This window comes from Hesperophylax consimilis, chromosome 16 (genome assembly GCF_061612785.1).
Source record: "Hesperophylax consimilis isolate HC1 chromosome 16, BYU_Hcon_1.0, whole genome shotgun sequence".
NCBI classification, from domain to species: domain Eukaryota; kingdom Metazoa; phylum Arthropoda; class Insecta; order Trichoptera; family Limnephilidae; genus Hesperophylax; species Hesperophylax consimilis.
Genome location: NC_142851.1, coordinates 12,881,302 through 12,907,824, shown reverse-complemented (window position 1 = coordinate 12,907,824; position 26,523 = coordinate 12,881,302). Strand labels below are relative to the sequence as shown.

At 35.3% G+C, this 26,523-nt stretch overlaps 1 protein-coding gene across 2 annotated transcripts in view; it reads right to left on the bottom strand.

Annotated features, from left to right (window-relative positions):
• Positions 1 to 13,988: 13,988 nt before the first annotated feature.
• Positions 13,989 to 26,523, bottom strand: part of Cbs (Cystathionine beta-synthase) — a 49,928-nt gene continuing 37,393 nt past the window's right edge. Inside the window, exon 11 of one of the 2 annotated variants that reach the window (XM_089640914.1) lies at positions 13,989 to 14,562. In XM_089640914.1, coding sequence (XP_089497040.1) covers positions 14,456 to 14,562 — 107 coding nt within the window. In that variant the 3' untranslated portion in view covers positions 13,989 to 14,455. The remainder of the gene's footprint in view (positions 14,563 to 26,523) is intronic. The other variant, XM_089640913.1, reaches the window with a different exon arrangement.

The following is a 26,523-nucleotide window of genomic DNA, read 5'->3' as shown; positions in this document are numbered from 1 at the left end:
TTTTTTTTTTTTTTTTTATTGTGTTTATTTCTTGCTAGAGCAATCCCGATGAGTAACAGAACTCATTTTAGGACAGGAGGAACTTACAATTCATATGTAGGAGGTAGTAGGAACAATTTTACAACGGTATTTTGATATCAAATATAAGTTTCACATTCAATACAGCATAAAAATTAAAAATTAAAATAATGACACGTTAAGTAGAACAAACAACAATAGAAAACAAGTACAGAAAGAAAAAAAAACATGGATAAGATACAACAAGAAATGACAACACAGTTACATATTTTCATTTTTAAATGTAGTTAAAAAATATTCTTTTAAAGCATTGCTTTGCAATTTTTTATTGTGGTGGATGTGTTTGTACATATCTGGAAGCGAATTATATAGTGTATAGGCAATATAGTTCAGTGATTTTAACCCATATTTTGTAGTGTGTGTTTGAGGAATGCGGATTTTATTGTTATTTCGAGTATTGTGGTTGTGGATGTCTTGATTGTAAAGTGGCTTGATGTTGGTGTGAGTTGATTTTTGGGTAATTTGTAGGATCGTGCTTGTGATTTCATATTTAGGAAGGATTGTAATTGGAAGGATACCAGAAACTGAATAGATGTCCCTAACATGAGTGTCCCATGGAAGTTCAAACACATTTCTGAGAGCTCGGTTTTGAGCCACCTGCAGGTCAGCTATCAATTTCTTTGAGGCAAAACCCCAGATACAGCAGAGATAGGAAAGGTGTGAATGTACCATGGCATAGTATACTGAAGTTAGTAAAGGAATGGGTAGTAACCCTTGAAGCCTATATAGTACACCAGTTATAGGGGTAATTTTCTCTTTTATATGATTTATATGGAGATCCCACGTGAGTTGGGAATCTACGATCAGACCCAAATATTTTGTGTTCATTTTCTTTTCGAGGCAGTTGTCTCCAATTTTAATATCGAGGCTGAAATTTTTCTTGTTACCGAAAAGTATATAATGGGTTTTTTTTACGTTAAGAGTTAGTTTGTTTATTCTCAACCAGTTTGTGAGATGGGAAATATCAGCATTCATCTCCGTTTCAAGCTCCGCTAGGTTCAGTTTATTGTAAAAAATTACCGTATCGTCAGCATAAAGTTGTATAGTTCCTTTAATACCCCACTTTGTTATGTCATTCACGTAGATTAGGAATAGCAACGGTCCAAGAATTGATCCCTGTGGTACTCCACATGTTATTTTACCTAATTCACTCATTTCTCCTCCAAATTCTACTGCCGAAAAACGATTTGATAAATAAGATCGGAAAAGCTCCAGAGGTGTACCAACAATACCCAAATGCTTCAGTTTTTCGATCAATACGTTATGATCCACCGTGTCAAACGCCTTCTTTAGATCAATAAATATTGCCGCCGTAAAATCACCGTCATCTATATGTTTCTGCAGATTTGATATAAAATCGAAGGCTGCACATTTAGTGTTAGATCGTCGTCTGAAACCATATTGTTTTGACGTGAGAATTTTGTTGTTTTCGAGATATTTCAATAGTCTTTCTTTAATGACACTTTCAAAAATTTTAGAGATAGCTGGAAGTATAGAGATTGGACGATAATTTTGGACATTTTTTTTACATTCATCTTTATGTACAGGAATAATTTTTGCAATTTTTAGTTTATCTGGAAATATACCCTTTGATAAAGAGAGATTTATTAAGTAAACGAGGTCATCCACCAGTTCACCCTTGCAGTTTTTGAGAAGGAGAGAGGTTACACCATCGGAACCAGCTGCTGCTTTAGACTTAAGGTTAGATATGATCCGTAAGATTTCCTTTTTATTTGTCCTGATCATGTTAAAAGATTGTTTTGCTTGAGGTTCCGTGTAGATCGTATTTACATCAGTTTTTGAAGATTTTATGACTGATGCTAAACTTTCCCCAACTGAGAGAAAAAATGTGTTAAATGCAGTTGCAATCTCTTTTGGTCCCTTTACTTCTTTGTCATTTATGACTAGAGATTTACAAGCTATTGTTGGGTTTCGCGAGCTATTTGATAGAATGGAATTGATTGTTTTCCATGTTCGTTGTGGCTTATTAATGTTTTCATTAATCAATTTCGTATAATATTTAGATTTAATGTATCTTCTATAGTTGGTGACAGTATTACGAGCTTTATTTTTTTCTATTGTCAAAGGAATACTTTCTTGATTTTGTTTCCAAAGTTTAAATATACTATTTCGTTTTTTAATAAGTGTATCAAGTTCAGCATCAAACCATGGAGTATTGTTCAGTCTTTTGTCGCCTGTATTTGTTTTTACTTTTGTTTTGCTTGAATTTATAGCATTCTGGAGATAGTCAGCGAAATTATTATAATTTTTGTTTACATCATCAGACGAATGATCAAATTTACAAGTTTTAAGTGAAGTATTTAATTTTTGATAATTTATTTTGTAAGCATTTGTGAGGTTTATTGCGGATCTGTTATTGGAAAGGTTTTTCAAGGAATTTTCATAATCCAATATAAGTATATTGTGGTCACTAAGGGGATCATCAATGTTTGAAATTGTGCCGGAAACATTTGTCCTATTTGTAATGATGTGATCTATCAACGAGCTAGTGTTATTAGTTACCCTTGTGGGAAACATTGTGTTACATAGATAAAAGTTATATGATTTCAAGGTGTGAATATATCTTCGTGTAGTATCAGTGTCTTTTGAGATATCGATATTGAAATCTCCAAAAAGTAATGTGTCTTGTTTGTTATTGTTTAATATTATTTCGAAAGATTCAAAGAAATCTGTTATATTTGAGTTCGGCCTACGGTAAAAAACATACAAATTTAGAGGTTTAATACTTTTTGACGTGACTGTAATTCCTAGAAAGGTATTTTCGCTGCAGCATTTTTCGATCTTCTTACTGTTGAGTGTATTATGCATGTAGATGGCGACCCCTCCTCCTCGGTCCATCTCGCGGGAAGCAAATTATGATAAGAAGATATTATGATATGATTAATTTTTATTATTTTTCAATGTTCTCTCATAATAAGCAATTGCTTTGTGTGTATGGGATGAGGTATTATTTGTTTAGCTTCTTAGATTTTTATTTTATTTTTTAAATTTTTGTTTTTGTTTTTCTTTTATTTATTTACTTTTTTTTATTTAGTTTAGGTTTTCAGTATATTTTTTAATTGTGTTTTGAATTCTTTGAAACTATCATTTAGTGATCTTATATTTTCTGGCAATTTATTGAAGAAATTTGTTCCTAAGTATTTGTAGTTTTGTTGACCCAAAGTTTTTTTACAAATCGGAATTGGTAACATGTATTTTTGCCTGAGATTTGCTGTGTTTTTGAATGGTACGGTTTTGTTTAGGATATCATCTTTGTAAACTTGTAAGGTTGCGTGATACAGGAAAAGAGTATTTAATTTTCTGACTTTAAATTCTTTGAAAATGAGTTCGGATGAATATAAAAATGATTTCTTTAATATTATTCTAAATATTAGTTTTTGCGCAATGCAAATGTGAGTTTTATAAGCGCCCCTATTTTATAATATTTGTGCATTAATAAAAAAATATGTTCAAAATTTTTCATTTACGAACATTTTTGGTTTTTCACGGTGTGTACAATATTGCACAGGTTATCAGAAAAAAATATATTTAAAGATTCAAGAAAGTTTATTTCGTCTTTTGAACTATTTTTAACAACATGCACTGAGCTTTTTAAGTCAAAACTTTACTTATAATTAAATTTTAAATTACCAAAAACCTCTCCTTTTTCGATAAACTGATATGTGTTAAGAGCAATTCCTTCTTGGAAATCTTGTACATGGTGCCTTATAATAACAAAATAAAGCATTGTCGTGTAGGATTCAATAGTTGCCCCATTTTAAAAATAGTATTTTTTCAGTATAACGATACTGAAAAAATAAGGCAAAAAAATAAGCATAAAATTTAAGGTAAACGTGCCTTCAGAACTGCAAATTAATAATTCTAACTCAATTTTTTTTTTATCGTTTCGCTTAAACGAGCGGTTAATGCAACTGAGCTTATATATATTAGAACAGTATTAAGCACACCGATTAGGAATGAATTTTTAGAGTCTTTTTGTACTAAACTAAGCAGTGTGCGATTTGAAAACGGCGAGTAGACACCATCGCGTCAAATACACTCCCACGCTCGTGCTACATGCTGACAGTGTGGGGAAGGCATATAAGATGATGCCCATGAGAATTGGTTTTTCCCATGGCCTCACAGTATAACATCAAACTCTTGGTCGATAACATCTCAAAAAATAATTATTTTTTATGCTTTTCATCTCTAAAATGACTTATCGCCTATGTGGTGTGATTTTCGCCCTTGCAATTATTACCGCCCCTGCACAGAGCGGTGAGTTCGAACATTATTTTATTAATCGAGCGACGCTCTCTTCAAGGAATTCAATGTACTAGGTGTCCGACAGTGCTATATAAAAAGAAATGTAATCCATGTTCATAAAAATAAAAACAAAATGAAAACAGCCGAACACAAACATCAAACCAGAAGTAAGGGAAGAAATGACCTTTTCGTTCGAGCGGCTTATCAAAAAATATTCTCATATCTCGGTCCTAAAATATATAATAAAATCCCCTATCAGTTAAAACTGTGTGAATTGTCATCCTTCGGTCCAAGAGTGACAAAATGGTTGTTGGATCTAGGCAGGACTGATTCAGAAATGTTACTAAAAAATGTAATTTGATACTTATTTATCTTTTTATGTATCTTTTTATGTATCTTTTTATGTATCTTCGTTTTAACATACTTATTTTATCTAGTCTTAAATCCTATTTTCGTCTAGGATAACTTGAAACCTGTAAATTTGACTGTCCTAAAACGGGAATCCTTCCTAGTTGGACAGTCAATGTAATGTAAATGTAATGTAAATGTAATGTAAATGTAATGTAAATGTAATGTAAATGTAATGTAAATGTAATGTAAATGTAATGTAAATGTAATGTAAATGTAATGTAAATGTAATGTAAATGTAATGTAAATGTAATGGTAATGTAAATGTAATGTAAATGTAATGTAAATGTAATGTAAATGTAATGTAAATGTAATGTAAATGTAATGTAAATGTAATGTAAATGTAATGTAAATGTAATGTAAATGTAATGTAAATGTAATGTAAATGTAATGTAAATGTAATGTAAATGTAATGTAAATGTAATGTAAATGTAATGTAAATGTAATGTAAATGTAATGTAAATGTAATGTAAATGTAATGTAAATGTAATGTAAATGTAATGTAAATGTAATGTAAATGTAATGTAAATGTAATGTAAATGTAATGTAAATGTAATGTAAATGTAATGTAAATGTAATGTAAATGTAATGTAAATGTAATGTAAATGTAATGTAAATGTAATGTAAATGTAATGTAAATGTAATGTAAATGTAATGTAAATGTAATGTAAATGTAATGTAAATGTAATGTAAATGTAATGTAAATGTAATGTAAATGTAATGTAAATGTAATGTAAATGTAATGTAAATGTAATGTAAATGTAATCAATATTATAAAAAAAAGTTTGGTAATCAAACATCAACTCTTCGTGTTCTAATCTATTTCATTTTTTTGTTCTTTGTCTCCTTTTTTCTTTTTTTTCTTCCTTCTCTTTTTTATCTTTAGCTATACAAAATATGTATGTCAATTTATTTAAATCTTGTCTCTCCTAAGACTGGAATTTCTTTTAGTTGGACAGACAAAGCATTATTCAAATGTATATAATAACCTTTACAAAATAAATGAATTTGTTTGTTTACATATTACCTAGATTAATCCCATTAGAGGTACCCAGGCACTGACTGTTTTATATAACTTTTGTTTCAAATTTAAGGCTTAAGTGAATGATATTTTCTTAAAATTAAAGATTAGGGATGTATTTTGTTCGCAGGAGGAGTTTTATTTTTATTTTATATAAATATTAGGAAAATTCAAGGTTAAGTAAACAATTCTACTGATGTTGTACGAGTCGTATGTGAAATTTCAGTAAAGTTAGAACAATCTCCTTTTTTTATTTTACTTCGTGAAAAGATTATTTCAAATATGTTTATAATTCTTTTAACTATCCATTTCTACTTATGTTTGTTAGATTTGTCAAGACATTAAACTTCACATACCGATGTCAGCGCTTCATAACCAGTTCATAACTTATAATAATAAACTGTACACTGCGCGTTAACCTTTTTACGAATTAAAAAACGTACTACATTTTATTTGTCAGTTTGCATCGCGTTCATTCTTTTTTCGTCTGATACAAGTGCATCGTAGAAAAGTAAGATCTGATACTGAAATTAGCGTCTTTATGACTGGAAATAGGCTATACGTACCTAAATGATCTTCAGTCTCCTTCTCGTCATGTGGACTAGTTGTTTTTCCACAATAGTCGATCCCGGTTGATTAACTGCGTTGACCAATTCTTTTTCAAAAGTTTTCAAGTTTTAGATGTTACAAGTATAATTCTTTTACTTTTTAGATATACTAGGTGATTCCTGCGTTACACCCCTGGGGAGTCCGGGAACCTGCAGGTTTATAAGGACTTGTTATGAAAAGATGGCTTATCTGAGAAAATTGAACATCCCTTGGACGGAATCTGTTAAAAAGTTTATCCTAACCTCAAAATGTGAGATCGATCCGGCAACTGGACGATTTCCGGTAAATATGATTTTATTCTACTTGTATCAGTGATAATATACCGTTTTATAAGAAAGGCCTTCCTTATCTTCATCCTCATTGCTTGATGTCACATGATCAGAAGACTATCATATTTAAGCTTTTGTGTGCTTGTCAGGATCTCTGACGTGGAGACTACTTTATTTATATCGCTTGTACCACTTTTCATAGTATCAATCAGGGAATCATCCAAAAGACCTCAAACTCTCCAATCCTAAGATGACAAGCCTGCTTTAGTCTCACAAGATACTTCGACTTCAGAGCTAAACCCCACGCTTCAGGAAATTTGCATTTGGGTGTTCTTGGTTGTTTAGTTCCTCGATGGTTTCTTTTGGTCCATGTCTTGTATTTTTCCCGATCGAATGATCCATAGAAGCATCTCGGCACTTAGATTGCAGCCAAGATATTTCAACTCAATTTCTTCCAAAATACTGCTCAAAACCTCATCTCTTTCACCTGTGAGGTTTCATGCCTTTTATTCTTTCTTCATTTTACCCAAATTATCTGATGAATCAAAACATATTAACATTTGATTCGTTCGATATCCACCCCACCAACTGAAGATTATTACATTACCAACAATCCAAGTATATTTTTGACGGTTTTAAGAACAACCACTATCACTCCACAGATTTCAAATAAAATCATAACATTCACAAAATCATAATTTTTTTGTTATAGATTTGCTGTCCGGAAAAATTTGTTCCATTTGACGATTGGGAAGAATTTGTAAATTATGACGACTACGAGGAATCAATTGATTATCAAAGCGATGTAATCAATGACTCCAGTGTACCTGCTGTTCCCAATCTACCCATTGCGGTCAGAATATTAACCAAGAAAGTTATGGGATTATGATTGTACCAATTGGTTCTAATAGTCTATCATCTCTTCCCTGCCTGCCTGCAAAATTTGACCCTTAGCTGACAACTGATATGAGCTAAAATATTAATAAACCATATAAGCTAATTTTTATGGCAATTTTTGTGACTCAGAGGCACTGCTAAGTAATTTTTATGGCAATTTTTCTGACTCAGAGGCACTGCTAAGTAATTTTTATGGCAATTTTTCTGACTCAGAGGCACTGCTAAGTAATTTATATGGCAATTTTTGTGACTCAAAGGCACTGCTAAGTAATTTATATGGCAATTTTTGTGACTCAGAGGCACTGCTAATTAATTTATATGGCAATTTTTGTGACTCAGGGGCACTGCTAAGTAATTTACTTGTAATTGTAATTAGAATTTTCATTTTTAAACTGCTGTGAAAAGTTTCAATTTTAAAGTAACAGACAATAGTTCAACAATTTATTTAAAAAAATTATTATAAGTAATACTTTTTAGCCTGAAACAAAAATATAAATTGAAAAAAATGCCTCGTCGGCGGCATTTATTTTTTCTCGGAATATTTTTCAATTCATATTATTTTTTTAGGCTAATAATTATTGCTTATATAAATATTACTTTTGCAATTCTATTATCGTTTATGGATACTACCTTTTTAGTTGTATTCTGATTTTTTTCCCAAGAGTTTCCCCAGAATACAACAAAACCCATTAATTAATATAATATTTAAATAAAACAAGCTTACTCATTAGTCTCATTACTTATGTTTGAAATCTTCCTAGCAATACGAAAAATTGTAATAATGATTAAATACCTACATTTTGAAGAGAAATAATATACCTACTATGAAATTTTATTTACCAACTTTGTTTTTATATATTTCAGAAACCATTTTCAAAATATCTGACCTTCTCCTTTCTGCATTCTACATTTTATTTAATGTTTAATCTTCAATTTCTCTACTTTTCATGCACCGTTTCCAAACAATGTAATAATGCCACTGGCTTGAGGTTTACAGAAAGCTTGCTGTTTGTTTTTCTACTCTTCATGCATCGTTTCCTAACAATGTGATAATGCCACTGGCTTGAGGTGTTCAGTAAACATGCTGTTTGTTTTTCTACTCCTCATGCACCGTTTCCTAACAATGTGTTAATACCACTGGCTTGATGTGTGCAGTAAACAGGCTGTTTGTTTTTTTTAATGATGCTTTGATTTGATGATATTTTTATGTGGCATTAATTATTTGTAAATCTTGCAAAAAAACAATCTTAAAGAAGTGTTGTGTCTCTGCTTTACTTACAGATTACTGTGTTGGGAACTCTTTGATAAAGAAAAAGTTCTACTTGTAATTGTGTTTATTTACGTACAATAAATAGGTCTGGAGTTAGCTACACTGTTCATTATCCGAGGGTTGGTAATTCTCTGTTTCTAGAATCTTGTTGTCTGTCAATAATATCCCACAGGCAATTGCTACACCCTAGTGACATCTATCGGACTCTGAAGTAAGCTTTATGACTAATGCCATCTATCGCTTGAATACCCAACTTATTACCATACATCACAAGACGTATAGTTCCTCGGGAGATTAGTTTTTCTCTGTATATCTTGTCCTACACAAATGTGGAATATTGATTGCAATTCAAAAATTTATAACTTTTTTATAAGCGACTAGTGCATTTAGTTATCTACTAAGTGAATTGGGGTAATGCTCTCGACTATCAAGCTGGAGGTCGCGGGTTAAAATCCCAGCGTGCGCAAGCTAATTTTATTTTATTAATTTGTTTATTTCACAATTTATTCATTTAAAATAATATATAGTTTATTTGCGCACGTTCCAAAGTGGAAGATCCTCTCAGTATTGCCCTGGTGTAAGAACACCACTCAGAATTGAAATGTAGCTTAAAATGGCTTTGGCCGTGTTTGGTGAATTACCAGGTACTTCCCCATCTCCTTCCCCTCCCCACTACCTTCAGCTTCACAACATACCCCAATTGGGGATGCCATAGTCTCACTGGCTCCAGACAGATGGGAGCAGTTGGGACTCTTTTGCAGTTTCACGTTAAAAATCTCCCTTTAGGTTGAATTGCCCTTCTCACCCTCAGAACCTTATTTTATTAATTACGATTTATCTCTAAACTTGTATAAAAATATATTTGTATACTTTTATTTGACATTGAGCATTGTCTATTTACAAAATAATTTTCTTGTATACTTTTTTTAGCGCAGCAAAAAGCGTATAGTGTCCTTCGTACTAGGAATCCACATGTGTTATATTTTACTTAAGAGGAAGCTACATGTCGAAAATGTGTATATTCTTGGTATACCCTTATATCTTAGGTAATAGGCATTAAAATCGCTTCTACAAACGTTGAAGTTAAAAAAGTTAATCAATTGAAACTGTCACAGATAATCTTGGCTATAATACTGTATTTTTTAAGTTGTTTCCTTTATGTGTTCATACATTCCTATTGAAAAAATATATTTTTTAGTAGTTTGCATTTATATTTATAAATTGAGTAATTTATTTTTTAATTTGTATTCTATTCAAGTGAAACGATAGGAAAACCTTCAATTTATCTAAAGCATATTTTTTGGTATTCATAATGTACACCAATTCGTTATAAAGATTAATCAAAATAGTGATTTGGCATTAAGCTTCGCCTTAAGTGTTTAGCAATACATAATTGATTTAGCTTAAAAATTCTATAAATAAATTATTATCACATTCCATAGACCGGTTTTTTTAATATCAGGATTTTTCAAATATTAAAAGGCATATGTTAATCTCTAGAACTGAGAGAAACTTTATATTTGTCAACTTGTTAAAAATTGGACGTGCTACTAAAAATGATAATTTTTCATCGACATTAAAACAGTATTTTTTCCCTCTTAATCATTCTATCACTGTGCCGTGAGTACTACATTTAATCCTGCATTATTAATTTATTCAATTCGAAACTGACATTAATATTATATGATTTAATAATTGATAATTAAAAACTTTAGGTTATTTGCTCCAGTGAAGTGGCATAAACCTTAAGCTTTATTGCTGATTGGATTGTACGGCATGATACGTGTACGGTACCATTGTGTTCTGGGTTTCATATGACGTAGCAGAATATTGAAGAAAGTAAAGTAAAGTTAAGATACAGTAGTAAACGTTCAAAAGATTCAGAACAATTTAAATCAGCTCATTAGTCATCCCTGATTGACCACTCAAACAATTTCTGGTATTTTATGCCAAGTTTGCAAAAACGTTTTGAGCGATCGCTTGCCATAATATGTCAAATATATAGAACCTAAAAATATGGGATGAACGGCGAAAAATAGGTGGATACATTGGCTTTAAATAACCATAGTCATATTTTGAGGAATGATATTAATTAAATAATATGGTAAATGTATATATATGTGACACCAATTGCTCGAGTGGTTAAAGTCTGTTGGGTATATTCTGTTAGACCATGTGTACGTAGTTTCGTTATATCCATAACTTTACGTACAATGTTATTCTAATGAAGTTAACCTTTATATTTAAGAAAATTTTCCATGCAGAACTCCTCTGATGTCACCAGGATACAATACAGGATACAAATATTCGTGATTGCAAAAAATGATGGACTACCTTCAAACGAGGAGCATCACATGGACCAATAGCGTTCAAAGTTTTATAAATAATTCAAAATGCAATTTAATACTGGACGTAACACGGTAGCTATTTTTTTTTTAAATTTCCTCCACTCCATCTTAATTATTTTATCTATCACACTTTTTATACCATTTAGCCAGCACTGCAAACAACAATTTTGCTGCCACACAATGCAAATATGGTTAATTTTATCTCAGCTGAAATTACTTTTACTTAAAGATCTGCTGCCCGTACCAATTCAGAGCAGAGAGAAAATCAAAATCAAATATATGTACCAATGATCTCAAATGGTATTGGAAATATTTATCTTTATAACCAAGCTCAACGCGAAGAGTACATAGATCGGACAAGAAATCCAACATCTTGTGAAACTACCGGAAAGGAAAGTCAGAGACGTACAGAATAAAATAGAAAGAGTACAAACAATAAGGATGTAATAAAAAATTCCAGTATTTCACCGCAAAACTATAATAACAAGAAAGAATATGTAAATCATAAAGATTCAGGACAAACGAATAGTTTTAAAGAAGCCAGCACTGAAAACCATGGTCAAAATATTTTTAATTTACTTCCGGAATTGTATGGAAAGTTGGAAACTAATAGATATTAAAATGGAAATTCCGTAAACATCTTTGATTTACCCTGAATGGCTCTTTTGGTGTACAGTGATGATCCATGCATCTAAATATAAATATGTTTTTACTCTTGCCTTCTCGTATTCATTCATCGCATTAATTAAAGGATTATAACATATACATGTAACTTAAATGGCATAATAAGGAACATGGAATGACTGAAACACATCAAAATTTTCAGCTACACGCCAAATAACGCACTACTAAAGTACATTTTCAACAAGTTAAAAACACACTAGGTACTGAAGTATATTTTTCACTTGAAAAAACACAACATAATATGAATAGACCAGTTAGATAGCGTACGCATAAAACATAAAAACTCGTCGGCAGGCAAAAGTTTCAGACAAAGACCCCATTAATAGCAAGCAATAAAAGCATTTAACAATCATTTAACTGAATACAAAAGTTGACGGAAACATTTCACATTAAAATTTAAGATTTGTTGATTTATTAAGATAATACATCTATTTTCGACCGAGTTGCGCCGTCTCTTGGACTGGCAAGTAGCCAGGGCCTGGAGTCAACCGCACTACCAACCTCGCCAAATGCCGATCGGGTAGGACCGAAATTTAGGTAGGGGGGGGAGTTAAACTTCATTTGAGTATCACATAGAAACTTATTCTGATATTGTGTCCTACTCAACTGGACAGGGCAATGGATCTCCCTCATCCGCTACTGAGACCAAACCTCATCCCATGAACCCGGGCACTCCTGCCAAGTCACCAAATACAGCGAACCACCTGGGATGACCTACGGCAGAGGTGTTGGTTATCCAATAAATGGTAGAAAATTGGAACTGATGAATGTGTTAAGAAAAATGTCAAATCTTTTCAAATCCAGTCGAACAATGTCTATCCATAATTAGGTCTCATCGCTCTAGGTCTTGAGCGACAGCTACTTAAATTTAGTTTCTATTTTTTTATTTGAAATCGCACCAGAGTCCTAACAGCTCCCAACGATATGTTGTGAGGATGGAGGTAGTGAGGAGTGGAACGCAATAGGGAAAATTAAGGTGAGGAAGTACCTGGCGACCAGAGATGTCCTTTATTTCAAATAAATCCATTTCAAATGGAAATGCAAAATGGGTATTTTCCATTTTGCATTTTAAATGCTTTTCTAAAAACCATTTTGCATTTTGCATTTTAAATGCTTTTCTCAATGCATTTTCCATTTTAAATGCTTTTTTGCAACATTCTTCCTACTATCTCCACTCATCTTTTTTTCATAAGCCCCAAATATCAGTCGGTCCTCAACCTCGCTATGAGAGATAATTTACATTTGTCAAGTTGCTCCCTGGTAAGAGCCCTGGCAATTGAGTGATGCCATTACAAAAAATACTGAACACGGGGCCATGATGCTGTAATATTAAATGTTAGATAGCAGTTTCTATGTTTTTACGTTGGCAACATTAGTCCTGCGCAAATTTTTTGTGGTTTCATAATCTGTAGTCGTGGTGTTTTTGGATTTACCATCATGTAATATGTTTGTTCTACATTGATGTCCATTAATAAATGACAAAATTGTTTAAAAATTCTATAATTATTTTAATTGTTTGACCTGAGAAACCATTTTGCATTTTGAAAATAGGTATTTTGCATTTTGCATTTGAAATGGTTTTCTAAAAACCATTTTGCATTTTGCATTTTCAAATGGAAAAGTTTTGACCCATTTCCATTTTGCATTTCAAATGGTTTTGGGTACCCATTTTGCACATCTCTGCTGGCGACACAGATCTGTTCACCAAACACGGCCAAAGCCATTCCAAGCAACGTTTCTATTCTGAATGGTGGTCCTACACCAGTGCGAAACTGAGAGTAACCTCCACTGAACGCGCCGCAAATATACTATAGAGTATTTTGATAAATAGCACAAAATTAATCAAATAAAATTGACTTGTGCACGCCGGGATTCGAACCCTCGACCTCCAGCTTGCTAATCGAGAGCCTTACCCCTCGACCGCGGAGACCGTCAAATATAATATATAATAGTGTAGAGAGTAGTCTACATGTTGAGCAACTATTGTTTAATACTGAGAGTATGTTCCATTTGGAAACATTCAATGGTTGATAATAAAACAAAATGTTCATACAGGTTGTATATTTTAATATTTAAAACAGAATAAAATACAAAAATCACTTATAGCACTTGAATAAAATCAGAAAAAATTGCATACTTAAAAATAGATATTTATTTGTACCCCGTTAAATCCTCAAACTTGTACCATAAAAGAACGACAGTTTTCCAATTGAAAACTGAGATTTAATTCATTTATATTTGATTATGAAACATAGAATAAATAAAATATAACTATTGAATACAATATTTTCCTAAGACGTAAAATGAATGGAATGAAAATAACACAGAAGCTTGATTGCACTGTTAAAAAATAAATGTAACACTACTTATTTTAATAAAATAAGATGCTTAACACGTTTATTTCTGAATTTATGTAAAAAAAGACTCCATAATATTATCTTTTATATTAATATATACATTTTTAGTCATACCACATTACGTTTATTCAAAACACACATAAAAATATAAATCATACCATATTTTATCGGAATTTTTTTACTACAGAGATTATACAAGATTATCAAGGTCAAAAATACTTTGATAGGTGTGTGGTCCCAAAATATAATTATTTTCCATTTTTGATAACGAGATTTTCCATTTGAAGTCGATCGGTGCCAGAGATAAAAGTGAGCAGATCCATTGACGTCATAATTCCAACGGCTGATTCAAAACCTACGAAATATAAACAAAATTACATTGCATTATCAAAACATTGTACATACATGTATGTCACTAGCAAGGAGTATAGTCACACAAAAGTTTGGTCTCCAAATTATGAAGTTCATTCCCACACGATTGAAAAAATCCAAAATAAGTTAATAAGACATATAAATTTTAGAGTCTAGGCATTCCCAGAGAATGTCTAGATTACAGTTACCTACTTAAATCATTACATTTGTTAAAATTATTGAAACGAAGAATTATTTGCGATTTAATGTGTTTGTTTAAAAGATAAGTTATAAGACAGTAGCTACCATATTATTTTAACAATTCTTCTTCCACATCGCAATATTAACGCCTATGAGACGAATCCAAAATTAGGGAAACATATACTCTGATGTTGTAGATATATTTAATTCAACAATATTGCATTATAAGCTGGACTTAATATGTTTTTTGTCATTAAATGAGCTGATTTATGTGTAATTGTTTAACTTGAAACAGAAAGTTGTTCAATCAATTGAAAAGTATTTATTACTTATTTGTACCTACTGATATATATTATATTTCAGCATTATGAAAAATTTCGATTTGTGTTATGTTCGATAAATAAATAAATAATTTATGAAACTACATTACATTATGAAATTACTAGCTAAAGTGTCCCGGTGTTGTTCGAGGACTTATAAATGAAATTACTAGCTGACGTGTACTCGGTGTTGCTCGAGGACTTATAAATGAACTTACTAGCTGACGTGCACTAGGCATTGCTCGAGGACTTATAAATGAAATTACTAGCTGACGTGTACTCGGCATTGCTCGAGGACTTATAAATTAAATTACTAGCTGACGTGTACTCGGTGTTGCTCGAGGACTTATAAATGAAATTACTAGCTGACGTGTACTCGGCATTGCTCGAGGACTTATAAATGAAATTACTAGCTGACGTGTACTCGGTGTTGCTCGAGGACTTATAAATGAAATTACTAGCTGACGTGTACTCGGCATTGCTCGAGGACTTATAAATTAAATTACTAGCTGACGTGTACTCGGTGTTGCTCGAGGACTTATAAATGAAATTACTAGCTGACGTGTACTCGGCATTGCTCGAGGACTTATAAATGAAATTACTAGCTGACGTGTACTCGGTGTTGCTCGAGGACTTATAAATGAACTTACTAGCTGACGTGCACTAGGCATTGCTCGAGGACTTATAAATGAAATTACTAGCTGACGTGTACTCGGCATTGCTCGAGGACTTATAAATTAAATTACTAGCTGACGTGTACTCGGTGTTGCTCGAGGACTTGTTATGAAAATAACATACGATTATTACATTAAGTAAGAACCTGTCAAATCTGTGATTTATCTTGTCTATTGTTTATGCTCTGGCAACAAGGAACTTTAACAGGAAGTGAGAAAAAATTCAAGATGGCTTCACTTCCCGGCCGGTCAGACAAGAGAGAGGGTGTCCGGTCGGGGGGTCAATTATTATTTCTGGGGCTCTGAGGATCTGATCGAAAGATATTTCATGGATTCGTGATTAATACCGAAATGTTCAGTTTGTGATTCAAGTTTAGAAGTCTAATAATATTTCCCGCGAGTGGAATTCGCCCCGGGTGGCGTGGATAATGAAAACGTATTTCGCCATGTGTGGCCATGGAGGTAATCAGAGTTTATCCAAGTGATCGGTGATTATTTCTGCCGATAAACTGTTTTCGCCGTGTGCATTTTGATTCAGAGGATTATTAAGTTCCACCTTGCCTCGTGGAAGGGCAACTTACGGATTAACCGTCTACTCAGGGCTGGACCACACTGGGCCGTAGGCCAGCCACATTCTGATGCCGTCTACTCCTCTTGGCTGGACCACACTGGGCCGTAGGCCAGCCACATTCTGATGCCGTCTACTCCTCTTGGCTGGACCACACTGGGCCGTAGGCCAGCCACATTCTGATGCCGTCTACTCCTCTTGGCTGGACCACACTGGGCCGTAGGCCAGCCACATTCTGATGCCGTCTACTCCTACTGGCTGGACCACACTGGGCCGTCGGCCAGCCACATCCTGATGCTGCCGTCCTCTAGCTACATGGCTGATTCATCTACTCCGCCATTCGCGGCACTCAGTGTTCGTTCCTCATAACTAAATACGTTCTTATTATTTTAGACAGGGTAGATAGATTCTACGTTCTGGTCGATGGGGGTAAGTTTTCACCTTTTTTGTATTTCTCTGTGAAATTTATCAAATATAATTTGTTACGGCCAGTCCAAAGTTTATCCAGATTACTTTCATTCTACAACCTTGCAACTTCCTTTCAAACATCATGTAGATGGGATATATTTTTCCCCGCCCTGTATGTAAATTAATACATAACATGGCGCATCAACGTGGTTGGTTCGTATTTATTCTTATTATTTGGTTTTGAATCGAAGTTGCAAGCGTTTTAATAATCATTTGTATTTGTTTTTGTTGTTTCGACGTCTCACATAAAACATAACCTATAAATGTCATTAGGTGCCTAAATGTTAACAGTGCGAGCTTATCAAAGTGCCATCAGTGCAACCAACATAAATAACGATTTGTACGCATTATTATAATTTATTTTTATTTTACGGGCAATATTATTTTATTTTACGGGCAACACAATACTATGTGTCAACTTGACAGCTAGGAATGTCAAGCGTAAACAAACATCGCGATTTTGACAACAACTGTCAAAATAATAATACACTTTGAAAGTTTCGATAATTATGTTATGCAACCAATACTATACAGTGCTTATAAGTGCATTTAATTATATATTTGCCTCGCGGGAGTACAATATATTCATAGCTATCGTCATTAGCTAATTTATAATCATTTTGTATTCAATACTTGCGGTTTCATAAGTAAACTTCAAAATGTCGACAATAATAGACAACAACAATGAGAAAAGGAGATGTGTCATACTGAAACACATTCCTCAGGGAACAATATTTATTGTTATTTTTTGTAAATTATGGGGGCATCTACAATCGGAATGTAGGAAGAAGAGTCACAACAACTCTAAACCTAGGGTTGCTTCTTTAAAAATATGGAGATTCAAAAAAAAAAAAGGAAAAAAACTAAATGTGAGTCGCTCTGTTCACGCGCCTTCCTTTGCGCAGAGGAAGTGCGAGTGCAGAGTTGGCTCCGCTTGGTTAGACGGGTTCTTTCGGGCTCGAGTTCTGAGGTGGAGGTACCGCCGCCGAAGAAAAACGGAAAATTTAATTTTACTCTAGTTGATACTCGAGTATAATTTCTCATTAGAATAATAAGTTAAAATTTTGTAGATTATAAAATATACATATTTTTAAGTTCGTCCTTTACGGAAAATTAATTTTACTCCAGTTGATTACTCGAGTATAATTTCTCATTAAAATAATAAGTTAAAATTTTGTAGATTATAAAATATATATACAAATGTGAGATGCTTCGAAACACAAATACATTTATATTTCTGGTCACGATCAGTTCAACTTAGCTCATATTTATTTTTAAGTTTATTTTTATGTCAACTTGGATTATACGACGATATGAACCCGCATATCCTCTTGTATTCTAAGCTTAATATCATATGAACTGTGTTCATATACCTTTATATTGTATTACTTTAAGTAAAAACATATGGAGTTATTCGCCCAGTATTTCAAGATGTTCCGAGTTTAAATATATTGTGCTTACATAGGTCTCATTGCCCATTTGTCTATGTAAGTATCTTTACTATTACAAAAAATTCTTGTTAAGTTTCTATAAACAAGTTACTACTGAACTAATATTAATAAATTTATATAATATTAAAACTTCATCATTTGAAAAATGTAAATCAATCCTAAAAATAAATTAGTGATTGATTGGTTCCTGTGAGAACCTCGGTAATTAGTTACACTAATACTACAATTTACAAATTGAACCCTCGGGGACAAAAGACGAATACTTAATTGATTGGCACCATTTTTAACGATGGTTGTAGACTATTTATAGCACCATTTATTTACGATGGTCGCTAACAATTCTATTGGCACCATTTTTAACGATGGTTGTTTACTAAATAATGTGGCATCATTTTTGCGATGATTGTAAGACTATTCATAACACCATTCATTTACAATGGTTGGTTATATCCTGTATTTCATATACCAATGGTAAAATAAACTTATATGTTGTTTTCTATTGTATAACTGTCAGAAAAACTAAACCCACGAGACCAGTTTAGGGAGTTAGATAGGAATACTCTTCTATAGAGGAACTCTTCTTTTCCAAAATGGATTTAGAATCAGTGATAAAGTGCAGATGGTACACCATCTACGAGTGTAGCCTACTTTGGCTTATTTAAAAAAGTGAATCTGAACAGTGATGCTTTGTGCATATTTAATGTTTTGATGTATATTGATGTCATGCTTTAGTGATAATATTTGTATACTAATTTTAAGTTCTATTCTGTTATAGATGCTACGTCTACGGTAGTCCCAGACGAGAGTCAGAATACATCACCCAGCGTCGTACATGCTGCGGGTGATTACGGGCCCCGTTCACGTATCTTCTTACTGCTAATTGTGTACAATTTAAGGTCTTTATTTCTAAGTTCTGATTTTGTTATATCTAATACTCTGAACTTCAATTGGATGCGCCGCAGACTCATCCATCATGTCTTACGCATGATGGGCGCGACTGATTTTGTGACACACCCTTTTGCAAGCATACTATTACTTTTAGTACATTTCTGCTATATAACTCGTTTTTTTATGTTATTATATCATGTATGTTTTAGGAACCCATCAGACCAAGTTAGGGTATCTCTTAGCTCAGGCTTTTATTTTGTTCTCCTTGTGTTTGAGGGCAAACACGTTGGGGGCGACCGGGGTAATGTTATGAAAATAACATACGATTATTACATTAAGTAAGAACCTGTCAAATCTGTGATTTATCTTGTCTATTGTTTATGCTCTGGCAACAAGGAACTTTAACAGGAAGTGAGAAAAAATTCAAGATGGCTTCACTTCCCGGCCGGTCAGACAAGAGAGAGGGTGTCCGGTCGGGGGGTCAATTATTATTTCTGGGGCTCTGAGGATCTGATCGAAAGATATTTCATGGATTCGTGATTAATACCGAAATGTTCAGTTTGTGATTCAAGTTTAGAAGTCTAATAATATTTCCCGCGAGTGGAATTCGCCCCGGGTGGCGTGGATAATGAAAACGTATTTCGCCATGTGTGGCCATGGAGGTAATCAGAGTTTATCCAAGTGATCGGTGATTATTTCTGCCGATAAACTGTTTTCGCCGTGTGCATTTTGATTCAGAGGATTATTAAGTTCCACCTTGCCTCGTGGAAGGGCAACTTACGGATTAACCGTCTACTCAGGGCTGGACCACACTGGGCCGTAGGCCAGCCACATTCTGATGCCGTCTACTCCTCTTGGCTGGACCACACTGGGCCGTAGGCCAGCCACATTCTGATGCCGTCTACTCCTCTTGGCTGGACCACACTGGGCCGTAGGCCAGCCACATTCTGATGCCGTCTACTCCTCTTGGCTGGACCACACTGGGCCGTAGGCCAGCCACATTCTGATGCCGTCTACTCCTACTGGCTGGACCACACTGGGCCGTCGGCCAGCCACATCCTGATGCTGCCGTCCTCTAGCTACATGGCTGATTCATCTACTCCGCCATTCGCGGCACTCAGTGTTCGTTCCTCATAACTAAATACGTTCTTATTATTTTAGACAGGGTAGATAGATTCTACGTTCTGGTCGATGGGGGTAAGTTTTCACCTTTTTTGTATTTCTCTGTGAAATTTATCAAATATAATTTGTTACGGCCAGTCCAAAGTTTATCCAGATTACTTTCATTCTACAACCTTGCAACTTCCTTTCAAACATCATGTGGATGGGATATATTTTTCCCCGCCCTGAATGGAGAATTATGCTCTACCGTCGGTAGGTCGGTTTGGCGAGCTCTTTTCCAGTTCAACCACTAGAAGGGACTCTGGCGCGTTGGCCTTCAAAGACCAACAAAGTCAAACTTGGCCACCCACTATTCAATCATATTAACAGTCAATAATGTACTTAGAAAAACCACACACAATAACAGCCTATTAACACATCTATGGGCTAAGTAAGTATCGTAACATTGTGTCAAATACATATACATAACAGACTTATAAATGAAATTACTAGCTGACGTGTACTCGGTGTTGCTCGAGGACTTATAAATGAACTTACTAGCTGACGTGCACTAGGCATTGCTCGAGGACTTATAAATGAAATTACTAGCTGACGTGTACTCGGCATTGCTCGAGGACTTATAAATGAAATTACTAGCTGACGTGTACTCGGCATTGCTCGAGGACTTATAAATGAAATTACTAGCTGACGTGTACTCGGTGTTGCTCGAGGACTTATAAATGAACTTACTAGCTGACGTGCACTAGGCATTGCTCGAGGACTTATAAATGAAATTACTAGCTGACGTGTACTCGGCATTGCTCGAGGACTTATAAATGAAATTACTAGCTGACGTGTACTCGGTGTTGCTCGAGGACTTATAAATGAAATTACTAGCTGACGTGTACTCGGTGTTGCTCGAGGACTTATAAATGAACTTACTAGCTGACGTGTACTCGGCATTGCTCGAGGACTTATAAATTAAATTACTAGCTGACGTGTACTCGGAGTTGCTCGAGGACTTATAAATGAAATTACTAGCTGACGTGTACTCGGGGTTGCTCGAGGACTTATAAATGAAATTACTAGCTGACGTGTACTCGGCATTGCTCAAAGACTTATAAATTAAATTACTAGCTGACGTGTATTCGGTGTTGCTCGATGACTTATAAATTAAATTACTAGCTGACGTGTATTCGGTGTTGCTCGAGGACTAATAAATGAAATTACTAGCTGACGTGTACTCGGTGTTGCTCGAGGACTTATAAATGAAATTTCTAGCTGACGTGTTCTCAGCATTGCTCGAGGACTTATAAATTAAATTACTAGCTGACGTGTACTCGGTGTTGCTCGAGGACTTATAAATGAAATTACTAGCTGACGTGTACTCGGTGTTGCTCGAGGACTTATAAATTAAATTACTAGCTGACGTGTACTCGGTGTTGCTCGAGGACTTATAAATGAAATTACTAGCTGACGTGTACTCGGCATTGCTCGAGGACTTATAAATTAAATTACTAGCTGACGTGTATTCGGTGTTGCTCGATGACTTATAAATTAAATTACTAGCTGACGTGTATTCGGTGTTGCTCGAGGACTTATAAATGAAATTACTAGCTGACGTGTACTCGGTGTTGCTCGAGGACTTATAAATGAAATTTCTAGCTGACGTGTACTCGGCATTGCTGGAGGACTTATAAATTAAATTACTAGCTGACGTGTACTCGGTGTTGCTCGAGGACTTATAAATGAAATTACTAGCTGACGTGTACTCGGTGATGCTCGAGGACTTATAAATTAAATTACTAGCTGACGTGTACTCGGTGTTGCTCGAGGACATATAAATTAAATTACTAGCTGACGTGTACTCGGTGTTGCTCGAGGACTTATAAATGAACTTACTAGCTGACGTGTACTCGGCATTGCTCGAGGACTTATAAATTAAATTACTAGCTGACGTGTACTCGGTGTTGCTCGAGGACTTATAAATGAAATTACTAGCTGACGTGTACTCGGTGTTGCTCGAGGACTTATAAATGAAATTACTAGCTGACGTGTACTCGGTGTTGCTCGAGGACTTATAAATGAACTTACTAGCTGACGTGTACTCGGCATTGCTCGAGGACTTATAAATTAAATTACTAGCTGACGTGTACTCGGTGTTGCTCGAGGACTTATAAATGAAATTACTAGCTGACGTGTACTCGGTGATGCTCGAGGACTTATAAATTAAATTACTAGCTGACGTGTACTCGGTGTTGCTCGAGGACATATAAATTAAATTACTAGCTGACGTGTACTCGGTGTTGCTCGAGGACTTATAAATGAACTTACTAGCTGACGTGTACTCGGCATTGCTCGAGGACTTATAAATTAAATTACTAGCTGACGTGTACTCGGTGTTGCTCGAGGACTTATAAATGAAATTACTAGCTGACGTGTACTCGGTGTTGCTCGAGGACTTATAAATGAAATTACTAGCTGACGTGTACTCGGTGTTGCTCGAGGACTTATAAATGAAATTACTAGCTGACGTGTACTCGGTGTTGCTCGAGGACTTATAAATGAAATTACTAGCTGACGTGTACTCGGTGTTGCTCGAGGACTTATAAATGAAATTACTAGCTGACGTGTACTCGGTGTTGCTCGAGGACTTATAAATGAAATTACTAGTTGACGTGTACTCGGTGTTGCTCGAGGACTTATAAATGAAATTACTAGCTGACGTGTACTCGGCATTGCTCGAGGACTTATAAATTAAATTACTAGCTGACGTGTACTCGGTGTTGCTCGAGGACTTATAAATTAAATTACTAGCTGACGTGTACTCGGTGTTGCTCGAGGACTTATAAATGAAATTACTAGCTGACGTGTACTCGGTGTTGCTCGAGGACTTATAAATGAACTTACTAGCTGACGTGTACTCGGCATTGCTCGAGGACTTATAAATTAAATTACTAGCTGACGTGTACTCGGTGTTGCTCGAGGACTTATAAATGAAATTACTAGCTGACGTGTACTCGGTGTTGCTCGAGGACTTATAAATGAAATTACTAGCTGACGTGTACTCGGCATTGCTCGAGGACTTATAAATTAAATTACTAGCTGACGTGTACTCGGCATTGCTCGAGGACTTATAAATTAAATTACTAGCTGACGTGTACTCGGTGTTGCTCGAGGACTTATAAATGAAATTACTAGCTGACGTGTACTCGGTGTTGCTCGAGGACTTATAAATGAACTTACTAGCTGACGTGCACTAGGCATTGCTCGAGGACTTATAAATGAACTTACTAGCTGACGTGCACTAGGCATTGCTCGAGGACTTATAAATGAAATTACTAGCTGACGTGTACTCGGCATTGCTCGAGGACTTATAAATGAAATTACTAGCTGACGTGTACTCGGCATTGCTCGAGGACTTATAAATGAAATTACTAGCTGACGTGTACTCGGTGTTGCTCGAGGACTTATAAATGAACTTACTAGCTGACGTGCACTAGGCATTGCTCGAGGACTTATAAATGAAATTACTAGCTGACGTGTACTCGGCATTGCTCGAGGACTTATAAATGAAATTACTAGTTGACGTGTACTCGGCGTTGCTCGAGGACTTTTAAATGAAATTACTAGCTGACGTGTACTCGGTGTTGATCGAGGACTTATAAATGAAATTACTAGCTGACGTGTACTCGGTGTTGCTCGAGGACTTATAAATGAACTTACTAGCTGACGTGCACTAGGCATTGCTCGAGGACTTATAAATGAAATTACTAGCTGACGTGTACTCGGCATTGCTCGAGGACTTATAAATGAAATTACTAGCTGACGTGTACTCGGCATTGCTCGAGGACTTATAAATGAAATTACTAGCTGACGTGTACTCGGTGTTGCTCGAGGACTTATAAATGAACTTACTAGCTGACGTGCACTAGGCATTGCTCGAGGACTTATAAATGAAATTACTAGCTGACGTGTACTCGGCATTGCTCGAGGACTTATAAATGAAATTACTAGCTGACGTGTACTCGGTGTTGCTCGAGGACTTATAAATGAACTTACTAGCTGACGTGCACTAGGCATTGCTCGAGGACTTATAAATGAAATTACTAGCTGACGTGTACTCGGCATTGCTCGAGGACTTATAAATGAAATTACTAGCTGACGTGTACTCGGTGTTGCTCGAGGACTTATAAATGAAATTACTAGCTGACGTGTACTCGGTGTTGCTCGAGGACTTATAAATGAACTTACTAGCTGACGTGTACTCGGCATTGCTCGAGGACTTATAAATTAAATTACTAGCTGACGTGTACTCGGTGTTGCTCGAGGACTTATAAATGAACTTACTAGCTGACGTGTACTCGGCATTGCTCGAGGACTTATAAATTAAATTACTAGCTGACGTGTACTCGGTGTTGCTCGAGGACTTATAAATGAAATTACTAGCTGACGTGTACTCGGCATTGCTCGAGGACTTATAAATGAAATTACTAGCTGACGTGTACTCGGTGTTGCTCGAGGACTTATAAATGAACTTACTAGCTGACGTGCACTAGGCATTGCTCGAGGACTTATAAATGAAATTACTAGCTGACGTGTACTCGGCATTGCTCGAGGACTTATAAATGAAATTACTAGCTGACGTGTACTCGGTGTTGCTCGAGGACTTATAAATGAAATTACTAGCTGACGTGTACTCGGTTTTGCTCGAGGACTTATAAATGAACTTACTAGCTGACGTGTACTCGGCATTGCTCGAGGACTTATAAATTAAATTACTAGCTGACGTGTACTCGGCATTGCTCGAGGACTTATAAATGAAATTACTAGTTGACGTGTACTCGGCGTTGCTCGAGGACTTTTAAATGAAATTACTAGCTGACGTGTACTCGGTGTTGATCGAGGACTTATAAATGAAATTACTAGCTGACGTGTACTCGGTGTTGCTCGAGGACTTATAAATGAACTTACTAGCTGACGTGCACTAGGCATTGCTCGAGGACTTATAAATTAAATTACTAGCTGACGTGTACTCGGTGTTGCTCGAGGACTTATAAATGAAATTACTAGCTGACGTGTACTCGGTGTTGCTCGAGGACTTATAAATGAAATTACTAGCTGACGTGTACTCGGTGTTGCTCGAGGACTTATAAATGAAATTACTAGTTGACGTGTACTCGGTGTTGCTCGAGGACTTATAAATGAAATTACTAGCTGACGTGTACTCGGCATTGCTCGAGGACTTATAAATTAAATTACTAGCTGACGTGTACTCGGTGTTGCTCGAGGACTTATAAATGAACTTACTAGCTGACGTGCACTAGGCATTGCTCGAGGACTTATAAATGAAATTACTAGCTGACGTGTACTCGGCATTGCTCGAGGACTTATAAATGAAATTACTAGCTGACGTGTACTCGGCATTGCTCGAGGACTTATAAATGAAATTACTAGCTGACGTGTACTCGGTGTTGCTCGAGGACTTATAAATGAACTTACTAGCTGACGTGCACTAGGCATTGCTCGAGGACTTATAAATGAAATAACTAGCTGACGTGTACTCGGCATTGCTCGAGGACTTATAAATGAAATTACTAGCTGACGTGTACTCGGTGTTGCTCGAGGACTTATAAATGAACTTACTAGCTGACGTGCACTAGGCATTGCTCGAGGACTTATAAATGAAATTACTAGCTGACGTGTACTCGGCATTGCTCGAGGACTTATAAATGAAATTACTAGCTGACGTGTACTCGGTGTTGCTCGAGGACTTATAAATGAAATTACTAGCTGACGTGTACTCGGTGTTGCTCGAGGACTTATAAATGAACTTACTAGCTGACGTGTACTCGGCATTGCTCGAGGACTTATAAATTAAATTACTAGCTGACGTGTACTCGGTGTTGCTCGAGGACTTATAAATGAACTTACTAGCTGACGTGTACTCGGCATTGCTCGAGGACTTATAAATTAAATTACTAGCTGACGTGTACTCGGTGTTGCTCGAGGACTTATAAATGAAATTACTAGCTGACGTGTACTCGGTGTTGCTCGAGGACTTATAAATTAAATTACTAGCTGACGTGTACTCGGTGTTGCTCGAGGACTTATAAATTAAATTACTAGCTGACGTGTACTCGGTGTTGCTCGAGGACTTATAAATGAACTTACTAGCTGACGTGTACTCGGCATTGCTCGAGGACTTATAAATTAAATTACTAGCTGACGTGTACTCGGTGTTGATCGAGGACTTATAAATGAAATTACTAGCTGACGTGTACTCGGTGTTGC